General features: G+C 37.2%; 3 protein-coding genes and 1 non-coding gene across 6 annotated transcripts in view; 3 read left to right on the top strand and 1 right to left on the bottom strand.

Moving 5' to 3' along the window:
- The window catches only part of map4k1 (mitogen-activated protein kinase kinase kinase kinase 1), a 57252-nt gene extending 50203 nt beyond the window's left edge, over positions 1-7049 (bottom strand). The window contains exon 1 of one of the 2 annotated variants that reach the window (XM_086079982.1): positions 6540-7049. The gene's annotated coding sequence lies outside the window, so the exon portion shown is untranslated. Of the gene's footprint in view, positions 1-1065; positions 1296-6539 lie in introns of those variants that run through there. The other variant, XM_086079983.1, reaches the window with a different exon arrangement.
- Positions 1089-5941, top strand: eif3k (eukaryotic translation initiation factor 3, subunit K). Of its 2 annotated transcripts, none has more exons than XM_086079991.1 (8): positions 1089-1301; positions 2501-2599; positions 2667-2787; positions 4469-4543; positions 4736-4802; positions 5335-5412; positions 5634-5759; positions 5833-5941. In XM_086079991.1, the coding sequence occupies exons 1-8, from the start codon at positions 1240-1242 to the stop codon at positions 5862-5864; spliced, it is 660 nt and encodes a 219-aa protein (XP_085936117.1). In that variant the 5' UTR covers positions 1089-1239; the 3' UTR covers positions 5865-5941. The 2 variants fall into 2 exon arrangements, with proteins under 2 accessions (XP_085936117.1, XP_085936116.1); XM_086079990.1 differs by having other exon boundaries at positions 1090-1301; positions 4466-4543.
- LOC147171115 (calpain-9) lies at positions 6516-17832 on the top strand. The gene is made up of 20 exons (XM_086079988.1): positions 6516-6906; positions 7781-7850; positions 8285-8403; positions 9727-9860; positions 11043-11214; positions 11361-11432; positions 12158-12249; positions 12647-12721; positions 13265-13419; positions 13702-13859; positions 15066-15274; positions 15507-15552; positions 15662-15736; positions 15817-15877; positions 16149-16213; positions 16437-16505; positions 16575-16653; positions 17064-17180; positions 17477-17535; positions 17615-17832. Exons 1-20 carry the CDS (start codon positions 6631-6633, stop codon positions 17639-17641), a joined length of 2130 nt encoding a protein of 709 aa, XP_085936114.1. The 5' UTR covers positions 6516-6630; the 3' UTR covers positions 17642-17832.
- Positions 14246-14318, top strand: trnak-uuu (transfer RNA lysine (anticodon UUU)). The gene has a single exon. It is a non-coding gene; the product is annotated as a tRNA-Lys (tRNA).
- Positions 17833-19678: the final 1846 nt, after the last annotated feature.

Genomic DNA, 19678 nt, shown 5'->3' with positions numbered 1-19678 from the left:
TTTTTTCAGACACCACATCTCAAGTCACATTATTAGCCCACTACTAGTTTCTCAAGGACTCTTATGTAATCATGTTGAGTTGGTGGTTAAAAAAAAATACAATCAAATAAAAATAAGAAAAAAAGCTGTGGCAAGTATCTTCACTTAATACCAGTTAATATTTGCTTAAATAAACATTCTTTTGAGGTAATAAATGAACTATTACAACCTCATAATTTGGATGTTGTGTCAAAGGAAATATCTGTATTAATAAAAACAACAACAGCAATATTAAGAAAATATGCAGTTACGACTTCACAAGAATTTTGTTGGATTTTACTCAAAAAAATTATTGGATTACTTGGTTTAAATATATGATAAATTATGGATTTAGTTGCAGTTTATCAAAATGAATTCCCAATAATTTAGCAGAATTCTATATAAATGTCAATGCACCACAATAAGTAGAAAAAGACAAATTATTAGTAAAATAAATTATACAGCCTTCATATGACTATAACTATAATTTTGTATAAAAAAATATATTAAAAAGTCGTTGTACTTAAAATGAATTCCCAATAATTAAGCAGAATTCTATATAAATGTCAATGCACCACAATAAGTAGAAAAATACAAATTATTTGTAAAATAAATGATACAGCCTTCATATGACTATAACTATAATTTTGTATAAAAAAATATATTAAAAAGTCGTTGTACTTATAAAAGAACTGACATATGTTTCGGTTACAATAAAATACATTTTAAAATGTAGCCAATTTGAAAGAATAGTAAAGTATTTTTTAATGAAAAAAAATCAACACAAAAGTAATCGTCTCGACTTGCCTCTTGTGTTTGCTGCCCTCTAGTGGATATTATGATGACTGCGAAAGCGCGACAGAAATGAAAGGTGAAAGCAGTAGGCTTTTATTTTCGAAATGTAGTGTTCACCCAAGAGATATTTGACTATATCCTGGTATATTTGGATTGCGATGTGGTGTTAACGCCTGTTTAATCTGTCGACATGAGTCTAAAGTTGCTCACAGTTTGAATTACTTGAGTGAGTTGGGACCACTTGGTTCCTACCATTAGTTTCCTACTCCCTGGTGTTTCTTTTCCGGTCCGATGGCGTCTCTTTTCCGGCCCGTTCTCTTTCCCTTCCGGCTCTCTTTTCACCCCACCGGTGTCTATCTTGATCCACGTGTGGAGATTTAACTCGTGTCTCCCGTGCCTTTAGCTTTCTACATATTTGTGATAAAAATGTCGGCGACGTTTGAGGAGATGAAGGCTAACGTGGCCAAACTTCTGCGAGGAATCGATCGGTACGAATGTTTGCTTGGGCTACCTTGAGTGTTAGCTGCATGCGAACAGGAAAGCTAGCAAAATTTTGCCACTCGGTGGCTTAAAAAATCACAGAAATGTCTCGGAGTCTGGTTTTAGTTAAAATATTAGTCACGGTTTTAGAAACTTGTTATTGCACTTTATCTGGTCTAAAGAGATTATCGTGAAATCGATCATGTTTCGGATGAACTCCCTCTATTTGCATCTTTGTTTTTGTGCTAGCTGCTATGTATCTTATTTTCAAGAATGAAATTAAACATCTAAATCAAATGAATAAATAAAACTAGTCAAGATGACGACCACATATACCAAATTACATCAAATACTAGTGTGTCGTGGAACTGTGCATAAACAGGATTGTATACAAAATGTAATTCACTGAAGTTAGTTGAGCAAGTTCAGAATTTCAAAATATAATTTATAAAAGTACTATGACGTGAATTTAGTTAGTTCAGGACATTTATTTTGTGTTACAAAAGAATAATACCTTAAGTATTTTTTTTCAACATTTTGTACAAATAGCAATTTAGTACATTTAGTGGTAAGGTGACATTTAGGTTTATCAGGAGAAGATGGCAATTTTTGGATCATTAAAAAAATATATATAAATGTTTTGCTCTTATGACCTCACTCAAAATTATTTCCTTAACGATGATATAAAAAATAATAATGTGATTTTAAATAAAAAAGTTAAGCAGGCTAAAAACAAAAAGTAATATTTTTCATATTTAACAAAAACCTAATTCTCAAAATTCTAGTTAGATTTTAATTAAAAAAAAATAATGCACTGAAATAGTACAACTCTGGCATTATGGGTTAATTTTTTTGTATAAAATGCATATGTATGCAACCTTGTAAGTTGTAATTTAGTAGGACCATTTCATACCTTGTAATTGAAGAGAAAAATAACTAATTTACTGTACTGTTTTCTTCAAGTTCATTAAATATTAATGTCATGAGAGCACTTGAAATTAATCGTATTTTGTACAAAAAGAATATTTGTTATTTAGTGCAAAACTGATTTCGGGTAAGTTAGATTTTTTAAAATGTATTATTACTTCCAAAATAGTCTATGATTTTATACAAAATTTAATAATTTTAATTAAATGATTAGCCCTTTTTGGCATTTTCATGTTATTATTAAATATGTAATTATTTCCACTGTCCTGCCAAACATCAGATACAACCCAGAAAACTTGGCCACATTGGAGCGTTACGTGGAGACGCAAGCCCGGGAAAATGCATACGACCTGGAGGCCAACCTGGCCGTTCTCAAGCTGTGAGTGTCGAAACGCTAACATGTCATTTATGTATCGTCGTCACTAATGTAATGTTGTTTCCGCCAGGTACCAGTTCAACCCGGCCTACTTCCAGACCAATGTGACTTCCCAGATCTTGCTCAAGGCGCTAACCAACTTGCCGCACACGGACTTCACGCTCTGCAAGTGCATGATCGACCACACACACGTATCCTCTCGGTGCTAGTGATGATTTTGTTTGACAGTTCCATGCACTTTTGTCATAATTTAGGATTTTGTTCAAAATAATCTTTATTTTTGAGTATGATACATATAGCTCTGGGAAAAATAAAACAATCGTTACAAAATTATTGTTCCCTCTGATTTAGCTAATTATAGGTACTGTATATGATTGGCAAAATAACTCCTTAAGTCCTCAATGTTTTCCAGAGTTGCATTTTGTGCAAAAAGCAAAACACTTGTTTTGTAGGAAACGTTTTTCTTTGTGGATTATTATTATTGTTATTATTGTATCTCATTTTATTATTATTATTTTATTGTTCTTTACATTAACCCACCGAAATAGAAAATTACATTTTAGATTACTTAAAAAATGGGACTAAAAAAAAGGGGGATTTTGTAGCAAAATTTTTACGGTTTTAATAGGATTGCTAATTCACTAAAATTACTAGGTTACTTGAAAAAAAATATTACTCATAAAAATGGATTGACATCATCACAGGAAATTAGTAGGATTTTGTATTTATGTCCTGAAATTCACTGAAATTAGTAGAAAACTGACATTTTGAGTTGCCTAATATGCTTTTACTACCTCACAGGGATTTACTTGGGTTTGTACTACAGTACAGGCTAAAAATTTGGACACACTTTCTTATTCAATGCATTTGCTTTATTCTCATGACTGATTACTTTGTAGATTCTCACTGAAGGCATCAAAACTATGTATGAACTGATGTGGAGTTATGTACTGAACAAAAAAAAGGTGAAATAACTGAAAACATGTTTTATATGATAGATTTTTCAAAATAGCCATCCATTGTTCTGGTTACTTTTTTTGCATACTTTTGGCATTCTTACTACTGGGAACTCCTTAAAGACTGTTGGAAAACCCTTTCAGGAAAAACCTTTTGAAGCTCATCGAGAGAATGCCAAAAACGTGCAAAAAAGTCATCAGAGAAAAGGCTATTTATGTATTTATTTTATTATTTTCACCTTTTTTTGTTAAGTTCATAACTCCAAATGTGTTCCATAGTTGTTATAGTTGTCGTCAGTTTTGATGCCTAAGTGAGAATCTACAATGTACATAGTCATGAAAATAAAGCATAGTATTGAATCAGGCGTGTTCAAACTTTTGGCCTGTACTCTATATAATTAGTAGCTCACAGACATTATTATTCTGCTAACTGAAAAATAATTAATATTACCGTTATATTACTTTTTGATCTTGTAAAAATATAGTGGACTTTTCAACCAAATAACCAACTTATTTTGTAAGACCCAGGTATATTTCGGGAATTTTATTAATAAAATGCCCCTGTAATTTGCAACAAAAACGAATGCACATATTTAGTAGGAAATTGACAAGCTAATCTCTTTATGGGTCCCTACGAACCCCAAGAATTTGTTGCGAAATATTTGGGACACTGAGAATTTTATAAAAGTGATATTCACGTTAATGTGCTCTGATAAGCTTACTCAAAATTTAGCAAGATTTTTACTATGAAAAACAAAACAAATGCACTTACTTAGGTATGTATTGGGATATTTTGGGTTAAGCAAAAATGATATTCCCTTTATTGTGTCCTCGTTACATCATGAGTTTTTAGTCTTTTTTTTTTTTCTACAAAAGTTGGGTTGGGGGTTCCATTTCCTTGACTACAGTGTCGCAGCAAGAGGAGCGCCCCATCAGGCAGATCCTCTACCTGGGAAACCTGTTGGAGACCTGCCACTTCCAGAGCTTCTGGGTAATGCGCACACGCACACACACACACACACACACACACACACACACACACACACACACACACACACACACACACACACACACACACACACACACACACACACACACACAATTATACATGTTTAAAAAAAAAATGTATATAAAAAATATTTTGTTTTATAACATGACTCTAAATCTCTCGTGTTCCTCACAGACAAGTCTTGATGAGAACCGGGAGCTCATCGATGGAATTACTGGCTTTGAAGACTCTGTCCGAAAGTGTAGGTTTTCTCTACATCACAATAATCAATACAAAATGCAAATATAACACATGATTGTAAAGAATTGATTTTATTTTTATGAGATTAATCTGAATATTATCTAAAATTATTACTATGACAGTGCCTCGTATTATACTTGCATGTTAGATATTAAGAGTGGAATAATAATCAATACTTATTACAGTAGTTCAATAAAAGTCATTATGTTATGACAATTAAATTGAAAATATTTCATTTGACTTGAATTAAGTTGAATCGCTACAGTAATAGTCTTAATATCACATGAAAATACGGCATTCATTTATATAAATAAATCCATCAATAAAAGAAAATACATTTGACATTATTGTATAACCAAATCTGAATTATACAGAATAAACAAGAACATTTAACAATAATTAAATTTGACAAGCGATGTCCTAATTTTTACTCGGTTAAAAAAAAGTTGATATAGCATGCATTATGTCTCAATAAGAGGCAAAAGGAAAATGTCTTGAGCTGGCAATGCAAATGAAGTGTGTTTGTTGTGCAGTCATCTGCCATGTGGTGGGCATCACCTATCAGACGATAGAGCGCCGCCTGCTGGCCGAAATGCTGGGAGACCCTCTGGGTAAGCTAAATAAGTACAGTGGTACCTTGACTTAAGAGCTTTTGAATTACAACTGGGGGGGGGGGGGGTGTTCACCCCAAAGCCACGAAAAACTTACCAAGCAATGGCTCAAAAATAAATCTGTTGGGGCGCTTGTAGGCTGGAAATGGGGGTCTCGAGTCATATGACTTGGACTCGAGTCGTTGATTTTATCACTATGCACTGTGTATTTCACATTGCAGACACACAGGTGAAGGTGTGGATGAACAAGTACAACTGGACAGAGACAGAGGATGGACAGATCTTCATCTTCAACCAGGAAGAGAGCGTCAAGCCCAAGAACATCGTGGAGAAGATCGACTTTGAGAGTCAGTACCACAACATGAGATGTCTGCCTTTTTGTTCACTAAACTAAACATCTCTTTCCTTCTTTTTGTACAGGTGTGTCAAGCATCATGGCCACCTCCCAGTGACACACACATGCAAAGAGTAAAGCTGGTCACTTACACACTTTTACACACAATAAAAATAAATTATCATTTCCAGTCAAGCGTGTCTTTTTGTCATATTAATGTAATGTCATCGTATCACACGTGCAGGCGACGTCCATGGTGTGAAAGTGAATTATTAACCCTGATGAGCAACATGAACATGACTAAGAAGAAAAGTGAAGGAGCATGCACGGGGCGCCGTGTGTGTGGCAGTGGCACATATAATTATTCCGTTGTAATCCTAAACAAATGAAATGTCAACATTGTGAAATGTTGAGCACATTTGGTGTACAAAAGCATAGTTGTCATATTGCAAGAAAGTTGATCAATAAGTCATCATTTTTGTGAGACAAAACTTATGAACGGCAGTTTTACAAGAATAAAGTCAATGGGGGATATAAAGAGTCAATATGAGAAAGCCACAAGAAGAGGTATAGTTTTACAAAAAATAACACGCACACGTATAGTCTTAAAACTATTTTTGCCCTCTACGTTTTTGGGGTTAAAAAAAACTACCTCGTGCTATCATAGTTATACTCATATTTCTATATTAATTTCCCATTTTGTTTTGCATCAATTAACTACAGTAGTCCATACTTCAAAGTGCCTGCGTCCATAGTCCATGACGTCACCCGCCTACGCTCAGGTGAGACGTACCTGCTTTGAGGGCGTGTTGTTTGCTTCACCGACACCCCGAACAAATCCAAAGTGAAACTGGAACCTCTCGTCCCTTGTACTGGGCCTGGAGATGGAGAAGTCACCAACTTTGTCCTCCGAGTCCGAGGGTTCCTTGTCGTTCCCTCCGCCGGACGACGACGACGCCAGCTCGGCGTGCTCCGACGAGTTGCTGGGCTCCCAGTCGCGCCGTTGGCTCGCCGAACTGATGGCGGTGGACGAGCCCGGCGGCGACACCGCCGTCGACGGAGAGAGGATTGCGGTGGGCCGCGACGGGCTCTTCGTCGACTACCATTTCCCCCTCGGAGAGCTCGAGATGAAGGCCGGCGTCAAGTGGAAGCGGCCCAAGGTCAAACACAACACTTGTACAATGCTGTCGTTCACAACTCTACTTCATGCTTGAACTGCCACGTTATTATGCGTAACTAACTCGGCGTCTGTGTAAAGTTTATTTGGCTGTATTAATAAGTGCATTCATTTAAAAATACCAAACTCTAAATAGGCTACTGTTAAATTATCAGTAAATAAAAGGGGCGTCACTGGATTTTATAGGGTTGATCTCAAATGACGTCACGTTTTCCCTCATTAATATGCCGGTCCGAATTTTAGCACAACATTTCACAAACTGAAAACAAATACTCAGCATTTTGAGCAATAACCTTTTCAACATTTTGAACAGATTATGGACGTTGATTTATAGCTTCTGTAGATGCTAGCATGTTAACACGAGCTTCACAACCGAAAAGCTATTTGATGTTGAAAACACTGTTTGCTACTGGCCAACTCTGCCAACTAGCTTGTGAACTTAACTTTCAAAATTAAATAAATAAACAGCAAATTATTTATGAGGTATTAAGGCTAGTTTAGGTCGCTGAACTATGGGCCTAGTGACATTACTGATCCATAGTCATGTTTTTATTAATTTAAAAATACAAACATAAAATTGTCAAGTTATTAGTCGTTATGCAACCGAATCCTTTTTCAATATTGTATTCATAATTTCATTTATTTAAAAATTATAATTGAGTCAAGTTATTAGTGATTCAAAATACAATAACTTAAGTAGTTAACTACTACGTTACCTTATACTACCAGAAAGATTTGTATAACAAGAACACAGCACACTCATTTGGGACAGGTATTACCCAGCTGTAAGCCTTATAGCAGCAGACATTTATTCATTCATTCATACTTTTTTTATTATTAATTTTTTATTTTGCTAGGATCTATGCCCGTCGCCTCAGTTCACCATTGATGGAGCATCACGCCTGGATGTCCGACAAGGAAAGCTAAGTGAGTGGACAAGCAGACTTGAGCCTTGTTTCTACTCTACTCTACTCTACTCTACTCTACTCTACTCTACTCTACTCTACTCGACGTGTAGCCCAGTCTCCACCGACAAATCTACCCGACTCTATTCTTTTGAATTATCCAAACATTCATGAGGACCCCTGGAAATCGCCAAAATGACCCTAAATGTCTCTTTCAAACCAAAATGGCAGATTTGTGTTTCTGGGCATGACACCTTGAGACTTTCTTTTGTGGTTGTTGACATGCATATCGAAGTTCATGTTGCCAACTTGCTCATTTTAATTGGCTTTGGGGGCGGAATTTTCACAACATTGTAAAAGCGTCTGGTGAGTCAAGATTGCAGTATATTTAAATTGCACATTCAGTATTAGAGTTTAAACTTCCTGCTATTTGTCTTCATCTTCCTGCTTCCTCAGGTGATTGCTGGTTGCTTTCCGCCATCGCATCTCTGGCCGTGCACCAACCACTGCTCCGCAAGGTGGTTCCTCCTGGACAAACCTTCCAAGACGGCTACAATGGCAGTTTCGTCTTCAGGGTAAACAGGCCCGTGTTGTTATTAGTGTTCACTTTGGATTCATTTGATTGCCCGAACGTCACATGAACTGTATAAGGTTTCATTGTGACACATTCTGTTCCCCGGGGGAGAGATCATTAATCACAGGCACAACCTGTTTCAATATGCACTGCATGAAATCTTAAAGGAGCAAAAACTATAGTACATACAAGACCCATATTGTTTATGAAGGTATCGTTGAATTTTTCTAAAGGAAAGGAAAGTTATCAAAAGAGCAGTTTGTTTGTTTTTAATCTCAAACAATAAACTTTTAATTCTCGTTAAATTATGGCATTTTTTCCCCTTCAAATTATTATGTTATTTCTGTACAATTAGATTTTTAAAAACATCACTTTATTCTCGTTAAAAATAATGTTTTTTCAGATAAATATTATTTTATATTCATAGGTTATGACTTTAAAAATAAGACAGTTCTAAAAAAAAAAGACGCTTTATTCTTGTAAGATTGTGATTACGTTTCTTATGTTTTTGTTTACTTTTTATTCTCAAAAACAACTTCAGTCTGAGATTACAACTTCTTTATCTTAAAATTTTTATTTTTTTTAAAGAATTAAAAAAAGAAAGACTATTCTTGTAAATTTAAGTCTTCTTTTTGCAAAAAAAAGAAATTGAAAAGAAAAATCTATTTTTATTATGGAAAAATATTTTTGCTCATAAAATTATGACTAGGAGATTTTTTTTCTTTAAAAAAAAACAACTATATTTTTGACAGAATTAAACTTTTTCTTCTTGGAAAAAAAGACTTAAATCTTTTAAAATGACACGTTTTTATATTTTCCAAAAAATACTAAGTTTTTATTAAATAATGCAGCTTTATTGTAATCACATTAAAAATATATATAGTTTATTTTCCTGAGATTTACAACTTCCTTGTCTGGAGTTTTTTCCTACAAAAAAGGACTATTCTTATAATTTAAACTTTTTTTTCATAAATTTTTATTCCCGCCAAATACTTTGCACCTATAAGTTAAATTTATTTTCTTGCAAATATGCAACTATTATTATGAAAAAAAGCTTTACTCAATCTAGAAATAAAATCAAACGTAATTTGTGTAAGAATAATAATAATTTTTGAGAAGATATTTGAATTTTATAACATCTTGGACGAAATAATCATAATATCATAAAATTTGAATAACTTTACTTTTTCCTCATTCATTTTCTTTTTAGTGTCCCTAATACATCTTTGTGTAAAGCATGCTTCTTGAGCTGATGTTTAAGTTACATTGATAACGTGATCTTCTACCAAATCAGTGAGATAATGTCCCTCCTCGCCCTCCATAGTTCTGGCAGTACGGTCAGTGGGAGGATGTCCGCATCGATGACCTTTTGCCGACGCACGGCAATGAGCTGATGTACCTCAACTCGCCAGAAAAACGAGAGTTCTGGAGCTCCCTGCTTGAGAAGGCTTACGCCAAGTGAGGACCCCTATCTGTCTGTCTCTAAATGTTTTGCAATTTAGTATCATCCATTTGTTAAAATTTCATAACAATTAGACAAACTTTCTCTTATTATGGGCCTGCTGCGAAGCAGAAGGCACATATTACTATCCTAGAAAAAGTGGTTTAATATTATTATGGGCCTGCTAAGCGGAGCAAGCAGCAGCGATTGGCCACAATCTTTGCTCACTAGACATCAAATTCACACATTTTGTAGTGACAAGGGTCTGCTTTCTGAAAAACTAAGTTTTATTTGGCTAAGGTGTCATTTAGTACCTTTATTTTCACTTTAAGCGAGGAGAAGTCGGACTATTTCGATCTCTTTTCAATGTTATTTTCGCCGTTTTTCCCTCTTCATTTTCGATCAATCATAAGTTTTCAACCTGCTCTCATTTGGTCATTTGTCATCCGATTAAAAAACTGAGAACATGCTCGCGTTCCCCAAACCCTTGCCGTTCTAACGAGCCATTTCTGGAATATGCATCTTCAACCGTTAAGTCGTGAGAGGCTTTTGTTTGAGGTGAGCGTAATCCTATACAAAATCAATGGAATGTTGCTGCGTGACGTCTGTTGGTGCGTGAAAGTGCATGTTTCTTAAAGGGGCAGTAATACTTTTAGTTGATTATGGTTAACTTCCACATTTCTTGACCGATTTCAACGGTTTAAATTTTAAACTGTTCAGCTCATTTAAATGTTGGTTAAAATCTAATGTGTGTGCGTGAATGTGCATGTTTCTTAAAGGGACAGTAAGATACTTTTAGTTGATGTTGATTATGGTTAACTTCCACATTTCTTGACCGATTTCAATGGTTTAAATTTTAAACTGTTCAGCTCATTGAAATGTTGGTTAAAATCAAATGTGTGTGCGTGAATGTGCATATTTCTTAAAGGGGCAGTAATACTTTGTTGATTATGGTTAACTTCCACATTTCTTGAGCGATTTCAATGGTTTAAATTTTAAACTGTTCAGCTCATTTAAAAGAGTCAGCAGGCCCATTCAAAATTTCCGCGGAAATTTTTCTAGTTATTAGATTATGACCCTAAAATACCCTCATGAAACCAAAATCACAGACTTCTGATTATTTTCGGACGTGGCTTCTTGAGACTTTATTGTGGTTCTACTCATACTGGTTGACAGTTAGTCTTCTACTTGTGATCCAGACTGAAAGGAGGCTACCGCGCCCTGGACATGGGCTTCCCTCATGAGGCCATGGTCGACATGACGGGTGGCGTGGCTGAGGTTCTGAGTGTGGCCGTGCTTCCCAGGGAGCTTCCAACCTTCCTGGCTGAGTTGCTAGCTAAGGGCGCGCTCATCAACTGCGCCAACACACAGGTGAGAGGCGCAAAGGCCTGTCGAGCCACGTCTTAATTTTAGTCCCGCCGCCTTTCCTCCAAAACTCCACCCGAAGGCGCTTGTCTTAGATGTGACTCTTTTTTTCCCCCCTATGAATGTTTTGAATGTGTGTGCTTCCCCTGCAGGGTCCTCTGGAGTACAGGAATGATTTGGGAATCATGTTCAGACACGCTTACTCGCTGACTGCTGTGGAGAAGGTAAAATGATTCTTGTCACTTCATGTCTGTTGTTCATGTATATTAACCATCTCAAAAGGTCTGGGAAATTCAACAATCTATAATCATTAGCTTCTCGAAACAGGAGAAAAAAAACTTTGAACAGAAATACAAAAGAGTGATGATGATATTACTACAGTAATTTATTTTTATGCAATATATGGCTAAGTTCATAATGTGCCATTATTGAGCACTTTATCAGAGCAGTTACCTTTATGACAATTACAATTGCTCATAGATGCTTTATATGGGTTACACCCTAAAAACAGATTGGTCAAATTAACCCTAAAAAAAAGGTAACATTTGACCAATCTAGCTCGTAGTTATGTGTCCGACAGATTCTTTGGTTAAAACAATAGTAGGTGTTTTAACAATAATAATAATAATGCATCGGATTAATATAGCGCTTTTCTAGGCACTCAAAGACGCTTTACAATGGAACGGATGCATTATTCATGCAATCACATTCTGGTGGCGGTAAGCTAGCTCTCTCTCTCTCTCTCTCTCTCTCTCTCTCTCTCTCTCTCTCTCTCTCTCTCTCTCTCTTTTAAATAATCTCTTGTAAATCATGCTCAACATTGGAATGAAGTTCTGCCTTCCATTTTATTTGTTTTTGAATATCCTATTGCTGTTTAAAAAGTGATATATGAATAAATAAGGTTCAAAATTGAAACAAAGGTCTGTTTACCGCATGTTTACACCCCCAGGTGCAGACCACATATGGATCTGTGGACTTGGTGCGTATCCTCAACCCATGGGGCAACACAGAGTGGCTGGGCCCATGGAGTGACCGTGATGGGTTTGCATCATTTCACTGACTTAACAAATGTCAAATTACAGTGCTACTTATTAGAAAAAGCTGACAACCAATGAAAAACATGCACATTTCAATCTTTATTCCATTATAGCTGATTTATTCTTTTTTTTTAATTATATATATAAAAGAATAAATTAGCTATATATATATATATATATTCCATTATTATTCTTATTATCTTTATTCCATTAAAGCTGATTTATTATTATTTTTATATATATATTATATGTGTATATATATATATATATATATATATTTTCCATTATTATTATTATTATTATCTTTATTCCATTATAGCTGATTTATTCTTTTTTAATATATATATATATATATATATATATATATATAATATATATATATATATAAACTGCTTTTGCAGGCCCGAATGGAACACTGTGAGTCCTGAGGAGCAAAAGCGACTGCACAGAATCCAGCGAGAGGACGGGGAGTTCTGGTGAGTTGAAAATTTTTATTAAGGTCATTATTGTAATATAAGTCCTTAACTGTCATGCTATGATATCAAGTTCTGAAATAAGATGAGAGAAAGAGAAAGCAAAAAGGAAGAAGCGATGACAGAATGGGAGGAATGAAAGAGAGGAAAGAAGGATTGATGGAAGAGAAAGAACGTTGAAAAGAAATACAATAGAGTGATAAAATCAGGAGTGACTTAAGAGGCTAAGGAGAATTGAAGGGATGAAGAAGAAGAAAGTGAAAGAAAGAAGAGCAGAGCTTCAGGACACACCAGCAGAAAAAACACAAGTGATGGCTATCAAGATAACTTCCAGAACAGACCAAAGCTACAGAAACAAAAAACAGAGCATCATCATTGGCAAGCGGAACAAGTTTTCATGTCGTAAGATTTCACGATATGTCTGATTGTACCAATCTGCAAAGTCAGTAAACAAAATTAAAAGGGGTGTGAAATGATGAAGGAGAAGGTGATGGAAAGTGAGACATGAAAGAAGTGACAAAGAGAAATAAAAGGTTTCTCGTGCAGGATGTCGGTGTCTGACTTCCGGCAGAACTTCGAGACCATGGAGGTGTGTCACCTGGCTGACCTTCAGAACGATGACAGCGTGCAGCCGTGGTCGTGTGCAATGCATCATGGGACTTGGGTGCCACGGGTCTCTGCTGGGGGCTCTCCTAAAGGGGGTAAATACACTGAGCACACATTTGAGGGAAAAAAAAGGAGAACTTCTGGTTTAAGTTTTTTGATCAAATTGAATGTTTTAGTATAGGTTAATAATATAAAATATATGGTACACAATTAAAAAATATATATTTTTGTTGGTTCTACTTTACATATTAGGCAGAATACCGATCCAACAGTGCCACCTGGTGGGTTATTACCCCTAATGTAGAGTCGAGGGACTTTCACGGAGTTTTAACTATTTCAATCCTAAATACTTCCTCTTGTGTGTGCTTGTGTTTCAGGTTGGTTCTGGCAAAATCCACAGTTTAGCTTGGTCCTCTCCGAAGGGGAACGTGGATCATCTGAAGCAGCCACACGCTGCGCCGTTATTTTGTCTCTCATGCAGAAACACCAACGACGAAGAGGCATCGACCTGTCCATTGCTCTGCACATATACCCGGTATACACTCACAAACTCACGCACGCACACGCACACACTAGCCATGTTTACATGCACACATTTCATTGGAATAAAAGTTTGATCTGATTAAAACTTAATAAATTTTTCAGGTGGTGTGTATTTTAAATTGCTTTTTGTAAAGGTGATCAATAAATGTCCTTGCAACCTTTCAGGTGCACCGTCAATCACTCACTGATAAAGACATTGACTCGCTCTCTGCGGAGCCTGAGTAGGTCACTTGGTAGAGCATCAGGCTTTTTATTTGAGGGTCCAGGGTTCAAGTCCCTGTTCAGGTGTTGTGTATCAAAGATTTTTCATAGTAAATTTCACGTGCTCACCTCAACTTGCTCGCGCATAAAAACACTGACTCACATAGTCTGTGAAGCGCCTGAGTAGCTCAGTTGGTAGAGCATCAGACTTTTAATCTGAGGGTCCAGGGTTCAAATCCCTGTTCAGGTGTTTTCTTTCAAAGATTTTTCATAGTAAATTGCGTGCTCACCTTAACTTGCCCACGCATAAAAACACTGACCCACATAGTTTGCGAAGAGCCTGAGTAGCTCAGTTGGTAGAGCATCAGATTTTTAATCTGAGGGTCCAGGGTTCAAGTCACTATTAAGGTGGTGTGTGTTTTAAATTGTTTTTTGTTAAGGTGATCAATAAATATCCTTGCAACCGTTCAGGTGCACAGTCAATCACTCACTGATAAAGACACTGACTCACATTCTCTGTGTGGAGCCAGAGTAGCTCAGTTGGTAGAGCATGTAATTTTTAATCTGAGGGTTCAGGGTTCAAGTCCCTGTTCAGGTGTCGTGTATCAAAGATTTTTCATAGTCAATTTCATGTGCGCACCTTTACTTTCTCACTCATAAAAACACTGACTCACAAAATCTGTCAAGAGCCTGAGTAGCTCAGTTGGTAGAGCAGCAGACTTTTAATCTGAGGGTCCAGGGTTCAAGTTCCTGTTCAAGTGTTGTGTATTTTGTAAATTGCTGTTCGTGAAGGTGATCACTAAATATCCGTGACCTTTTACAAGCACACTTCCACAAACTCACTGATAAAGAAACTGACTCACATTCTCTGTGTGGAGCCAGAGTAGCTCAGTTGGTAGCGCATCAGACTTTTAATCTGAGGGTCCAGGGTTCAATTTCCTGTTCAAAGATTTCACTAAAACCACGATGATGTCTGACAATGTTTTGGTCCTTCCAGGCATCTCACGAGGCCACTCACCTGTCGCCCGAGAACCTGAGCAAGCTCCGGCCGGAGATGAGCAGCAGCTACTACTCATCGCGGCGAGAGGTGGTTCTCCGTGGCCACCTCCCACCCGGTCGCTATGTCATCATCCCGTCCACCGCTGAACCCAATCAGCAGGGAGCCTTCCTGCTGCGCGTGCTGACAGAGAGAGGCCACGCCGCCACGTGAGTCCTCTGACGTCTTCTTTTTTTTTTTTTATGTGGTGGATAGGGCCCAAGCCCTGCCATATATTGCTAAAATCTGCAAGTAATGGTCTGCCTTTAAAAAATTGTCACGGTCAGGGAGAGTTTCATTTCACGCGTTTATTATTGTTCATCATGTTGACCAGCTCATGCAAAGAATTCCATAACCATACATGTACTGTACAAATTTCAAAAGTCTGTTGTGTGTTTCCAGTCCAGCTCAACGCCCGGCAGAACGTGACCTCACTCCAATAACAGCGGTAATTCATGCACTTTTTATAGTGAAAGGCTTTAGCCACGTTAGCATTCACAATCAATCCCGATGTAACTATGAAAATTCTTCCTGACTTTATTACATTCTCCCAACAGCCCCATTATCCCCATCAGGCAGCTCTCCCTTCACTTAAAGCCACGATGCAGCTCTTCAAGAAGCACTGCAACAAGGTTCGGGAAAGCAGTCGTCACTGAGAAGTTTCTAAATTGTTTCATATTTCATCAATATTTTGTGCATTTTATGTTACCAGAGAGGATTCTGCAAACCACATCACCTTTACGGCTTGCTGACTGAGGCCATCCAGGGAGGAGGTCAGTGCCATGATCGAACTTTGTATGTAAATTTGTGCCGCAATAGGTTGAAAGCAATTACCAAAAACATTTTTATTATAAGGATTCGAATATGTTTGATTTTCAGAAATAAATTGGTAATTCTTATTAAACATAAATTGAAATGTGAAGGGAAGTTGTAAAAAGAAACAGCATCTTCTGTTGGCGATGTTGATAGCACACCGTCGCCACAATTTTGCGGAAGTCTTCTCCCTTAGACTAAGGTCATGTGTAATTGTTGTGTTGTGTTCAGTATTGGCAGGCAGTGAGAAGAACTTGGCCCTGGAACACTGCAAGAGCTTAGTGGTCCTCATGGATGTATCCTTAAAGACACTCGCAAACACACATGAGATGAGAATTTGGGCTCTGATTATGTAAGCAAGGATTATCAATTCATTGTGTATGGTAAAACCCTAACCTGAACCCTGAACCCCCACCTCAACTCCAACTCCAGACTATTTTAAAGATCAGGCTTTTGGTTAGCTTCCAGACCATATGTCGTTTAATCTGAGAACTTCCTTGACACCAGTGCTCCCTCCAGAGTCAAGGGATCGCTCAGTTAACATGGTTGGAGTTCCAAGCACTCTGGGACAAGATCCGGATGTGGACGGTAAGTTAAAGTTGGATTTAAAGACTGTTACAGGATTTTTGTTTAACACAATGTGCGACCTCCCGTTAGGACATCTTTCTGGTGTACGACAAGAACAAGACACAACGTCTGGAGTACAAAGAAGTAGCCCCGGCTTTGAAGGCTGCAGGTACCACTGAAGGCCAACGGAAGACTTTACTGAGCTTGCAGTTTCTCATTTAAACTGCAGAGGGCGACAAATTAAACATTTCAGACCCGAAACCCAGTTTGACTAAGCAAAATTAAATTGGTATACATATCATGTGATAAGTAAATTAGATTTCTGCCATTTTGGTTTGAAATTGGCCATTTTATGTTGATTTGGGCCACATATTGACAGGCTTCCTGCAAAGGATTGCTAACCAATTTGAATCAAGTAAACTAGACGGATGGCGAATATGTCACCTTCGCAAAATCAAACCTGAGTTGAACGTCAAGTGCGTGATGAAGAGATACTAGTACAGAAACGTGTGTAATATCTCATTTTTGGCGACAAATGACCCTCAAATCTGCCTGTTCTATACGTTGTGTGAACTGTAGGCATCGTGGTGGACGACCTGGTGATGCAGCTGGTAGGCCTGAGATACACGGAGCCGGACATGACCGTCAGCTACCCTGGCTTCCTGTACCTTGTCATGAAATTGGAGCGCATGATCCGTAAGTATACTGGAACGAGAAAGGGACACTCTACGGACACAAGTATTGGGACTCAGCTCTTAATCAAATAATTAATTTTTGATTACATTGAATTTAATTAAGTTTTTTTTTTTTTGACAATTACATGCTTGGATGACCTCAAAGAATAAGTTTTCTTTCGGTAAGTGTCCCAATACTTTTGTCCATATAGGGTATATTCACTTGCACATTTATTTTTGGTAGAACTGCTGAGTAAATGTTTGGATAATGTCATGCACTTCTCACGTGTATTTTATTTTTTCTGCACCCTCCGACAGACAAATTCCAGGCGTATGATATGGTGGGAATGGGCTGCATTTCGTTAAACTACAGACAAGTACGTCACTCCTCCAGGATTTATTTAACGTTTGACATTTAAAGCTTTTAAAACTAGTAGTAATTGTTTTGTGTTTCAGTGGCTCCACATGACCATTTACAACTGAGGCAGAAGAGTCGCAGGATATCCTCCATTATTTGTTCCGCATGTGTATAAATGTACCATGCTGACAGAAAGATGCATGAAACGCAGTTTTATTGTTCAGGCCATGATTGAAACATGACTGCTTATTGTTCTACATGCCTGCTTAAAAACCTCATGATTATTTTTGATAAATGAACCTTTGTTTTATTGTGACTTGTATGTGTGTGCATATTTACAGTATGTGTAGGCCTATATATAGTTGTGAGCGAGAGAGCGAGAGAGAGAGAGAGAGAGAGAGAGAGAGAGAGAGAACAGAGAACAGAGGAGTGTCACCTCACCTTTTTTGTGAGGTTTGTCACATGGAAGAACATTACATACAGTTTGCAATTTACAAACTCTCTAAGGACTCCCATAAAAGGAAAACAAGAAAGGCCTTTTTTCATAATTTTCATCATTTCATAATATAATTTAAAGATTTAAACAATCTGGAGAAATCTATATGCATATTAAATGCATATAAGCAGCAAGGCCGAAAACCAACATTGAATGCTTCGATCCTTCAGACATTCAAACACTGCAGTAAAACCGACGTCATTCCGTAAAGGATATTACCACATTGGATCAGGAGTACTTGAGAAAACAATTGTCGGTTAACAAAGTTTGTCGCTACATCTACAAATGCAATTTAAAAACAAAATCCATATATCAACAACACCCAGAAATGCTCCCGGCTTATCTCGGCCCAAGGTCATCTGAGATGGACTGACACAATGTCGAAAAGTGTGCTGTGGTCTGACGAGTCCAAATTTCAAATAATTATTATTATTTTTGACTCATGGATGTTGTATTCTCTGGACAAATGGTAACTTGTACATCTGTGAAGTCGCCATTAATGCCGAAGGTATTGGAGCAACAAAAGCTGCCATCCCCCCAAAAAAGTATTTTTCAGGGATGTCCTTAATACTCTGAATGCCTTAGTATTTAGCGACATAAGAATACAAATATTATACTTATATATCTTATATATATGGATCTGATTAGATTGTGTTGCTAATGAAATGTCCAGTAAGTCTGGCATTGTTATTAATACCTGATCACAGCTTAAGCTCCAACCATACCCTACATGCTAACAAGCACATAGCAGTGATGCTAATGGTCTGAGACAGTTGAAACGTGACCTGCTTGTTGAGGTCACACACACACACACACACACACACACACACACACACACACACACACACTCTCCATCATCATCTTCTCCGCAAAAGGGTTGAGCACCATACCATGACCTTGTGTTTTCTTCAAAGAACACTGTTTATGCAGATGTGATTGGCAAATATGATTACACATACCATACAGTACATACAGAAGTTCAACAGCAAGACTAGTCAGCAGCATACATGTATCAATAAGTACTTTAAAACAAAAAATAAACACCAGCAGTATTAAATTTTCGTCTGTGGAGTTATTACTATACATGAAAAAATTATCAGATACAGTATACACAACAGATATGAATTGTCAGCAGTATTCAATGTAGTAAAAAACAAACAAAAAAGGACGACACAGTTGCTGATACTCTTCATTCACATTATTCCCACAAGCGGTAACAGAACAAACTTTCATTCAGGAGCTGCTATCGGCCACAGCTCACGCCCAATCACTCCACACTCTGACTTCCTCACTCATGCCAACCTTCAAGCTGTAGTGCTACGATCCTTTCATCTGAAATATTCCTTTGATCCTCTGTTCCTCTCCAAAAACATCACAGCAGACATGCTTATGATCAAACAACTGAAGAGCAACTTTTAAATCAATACAACTATTTATAAGTATACTGGGAAGTGCATGACTTCTTCCTCAATACTATTCTATTCAGTGTGCCAACAGATATGTAGCATAATGAATTCAAATGACAGCCAATAATAGTATTACTAGTGTACTTGTTCACGGGTGGTGGGCAGTGGCTGCAATGCGGCTGCACAGCAAATAGTAAAAAGCAAACAGAACTCCACCAGGGGGCGACGGATGTCGTCAAAATTTTATTTTGTTGCTGAAG

Source organism: Leptonotus elevatus, chromosome 7 (assembly GCF_054856555.1).
Source record: "Leptonotus elevatus isolate MCC_2025b chromosome 7, RoL_Lele_1.0, whole genome shotgun sequence".
In the NCBI taxonomy this organism is placed as follows: Eukaryota; Metazoa; Chordata; class Actinopteri; order Syngnathiformes; family Syngnathidae; genus Leptonotus; species Leptonotus elevatus.
Note: the sequence above shows the minus strand (reverse complement) of the source record. Positions and strands in the feature narration are given on the sequence as shown.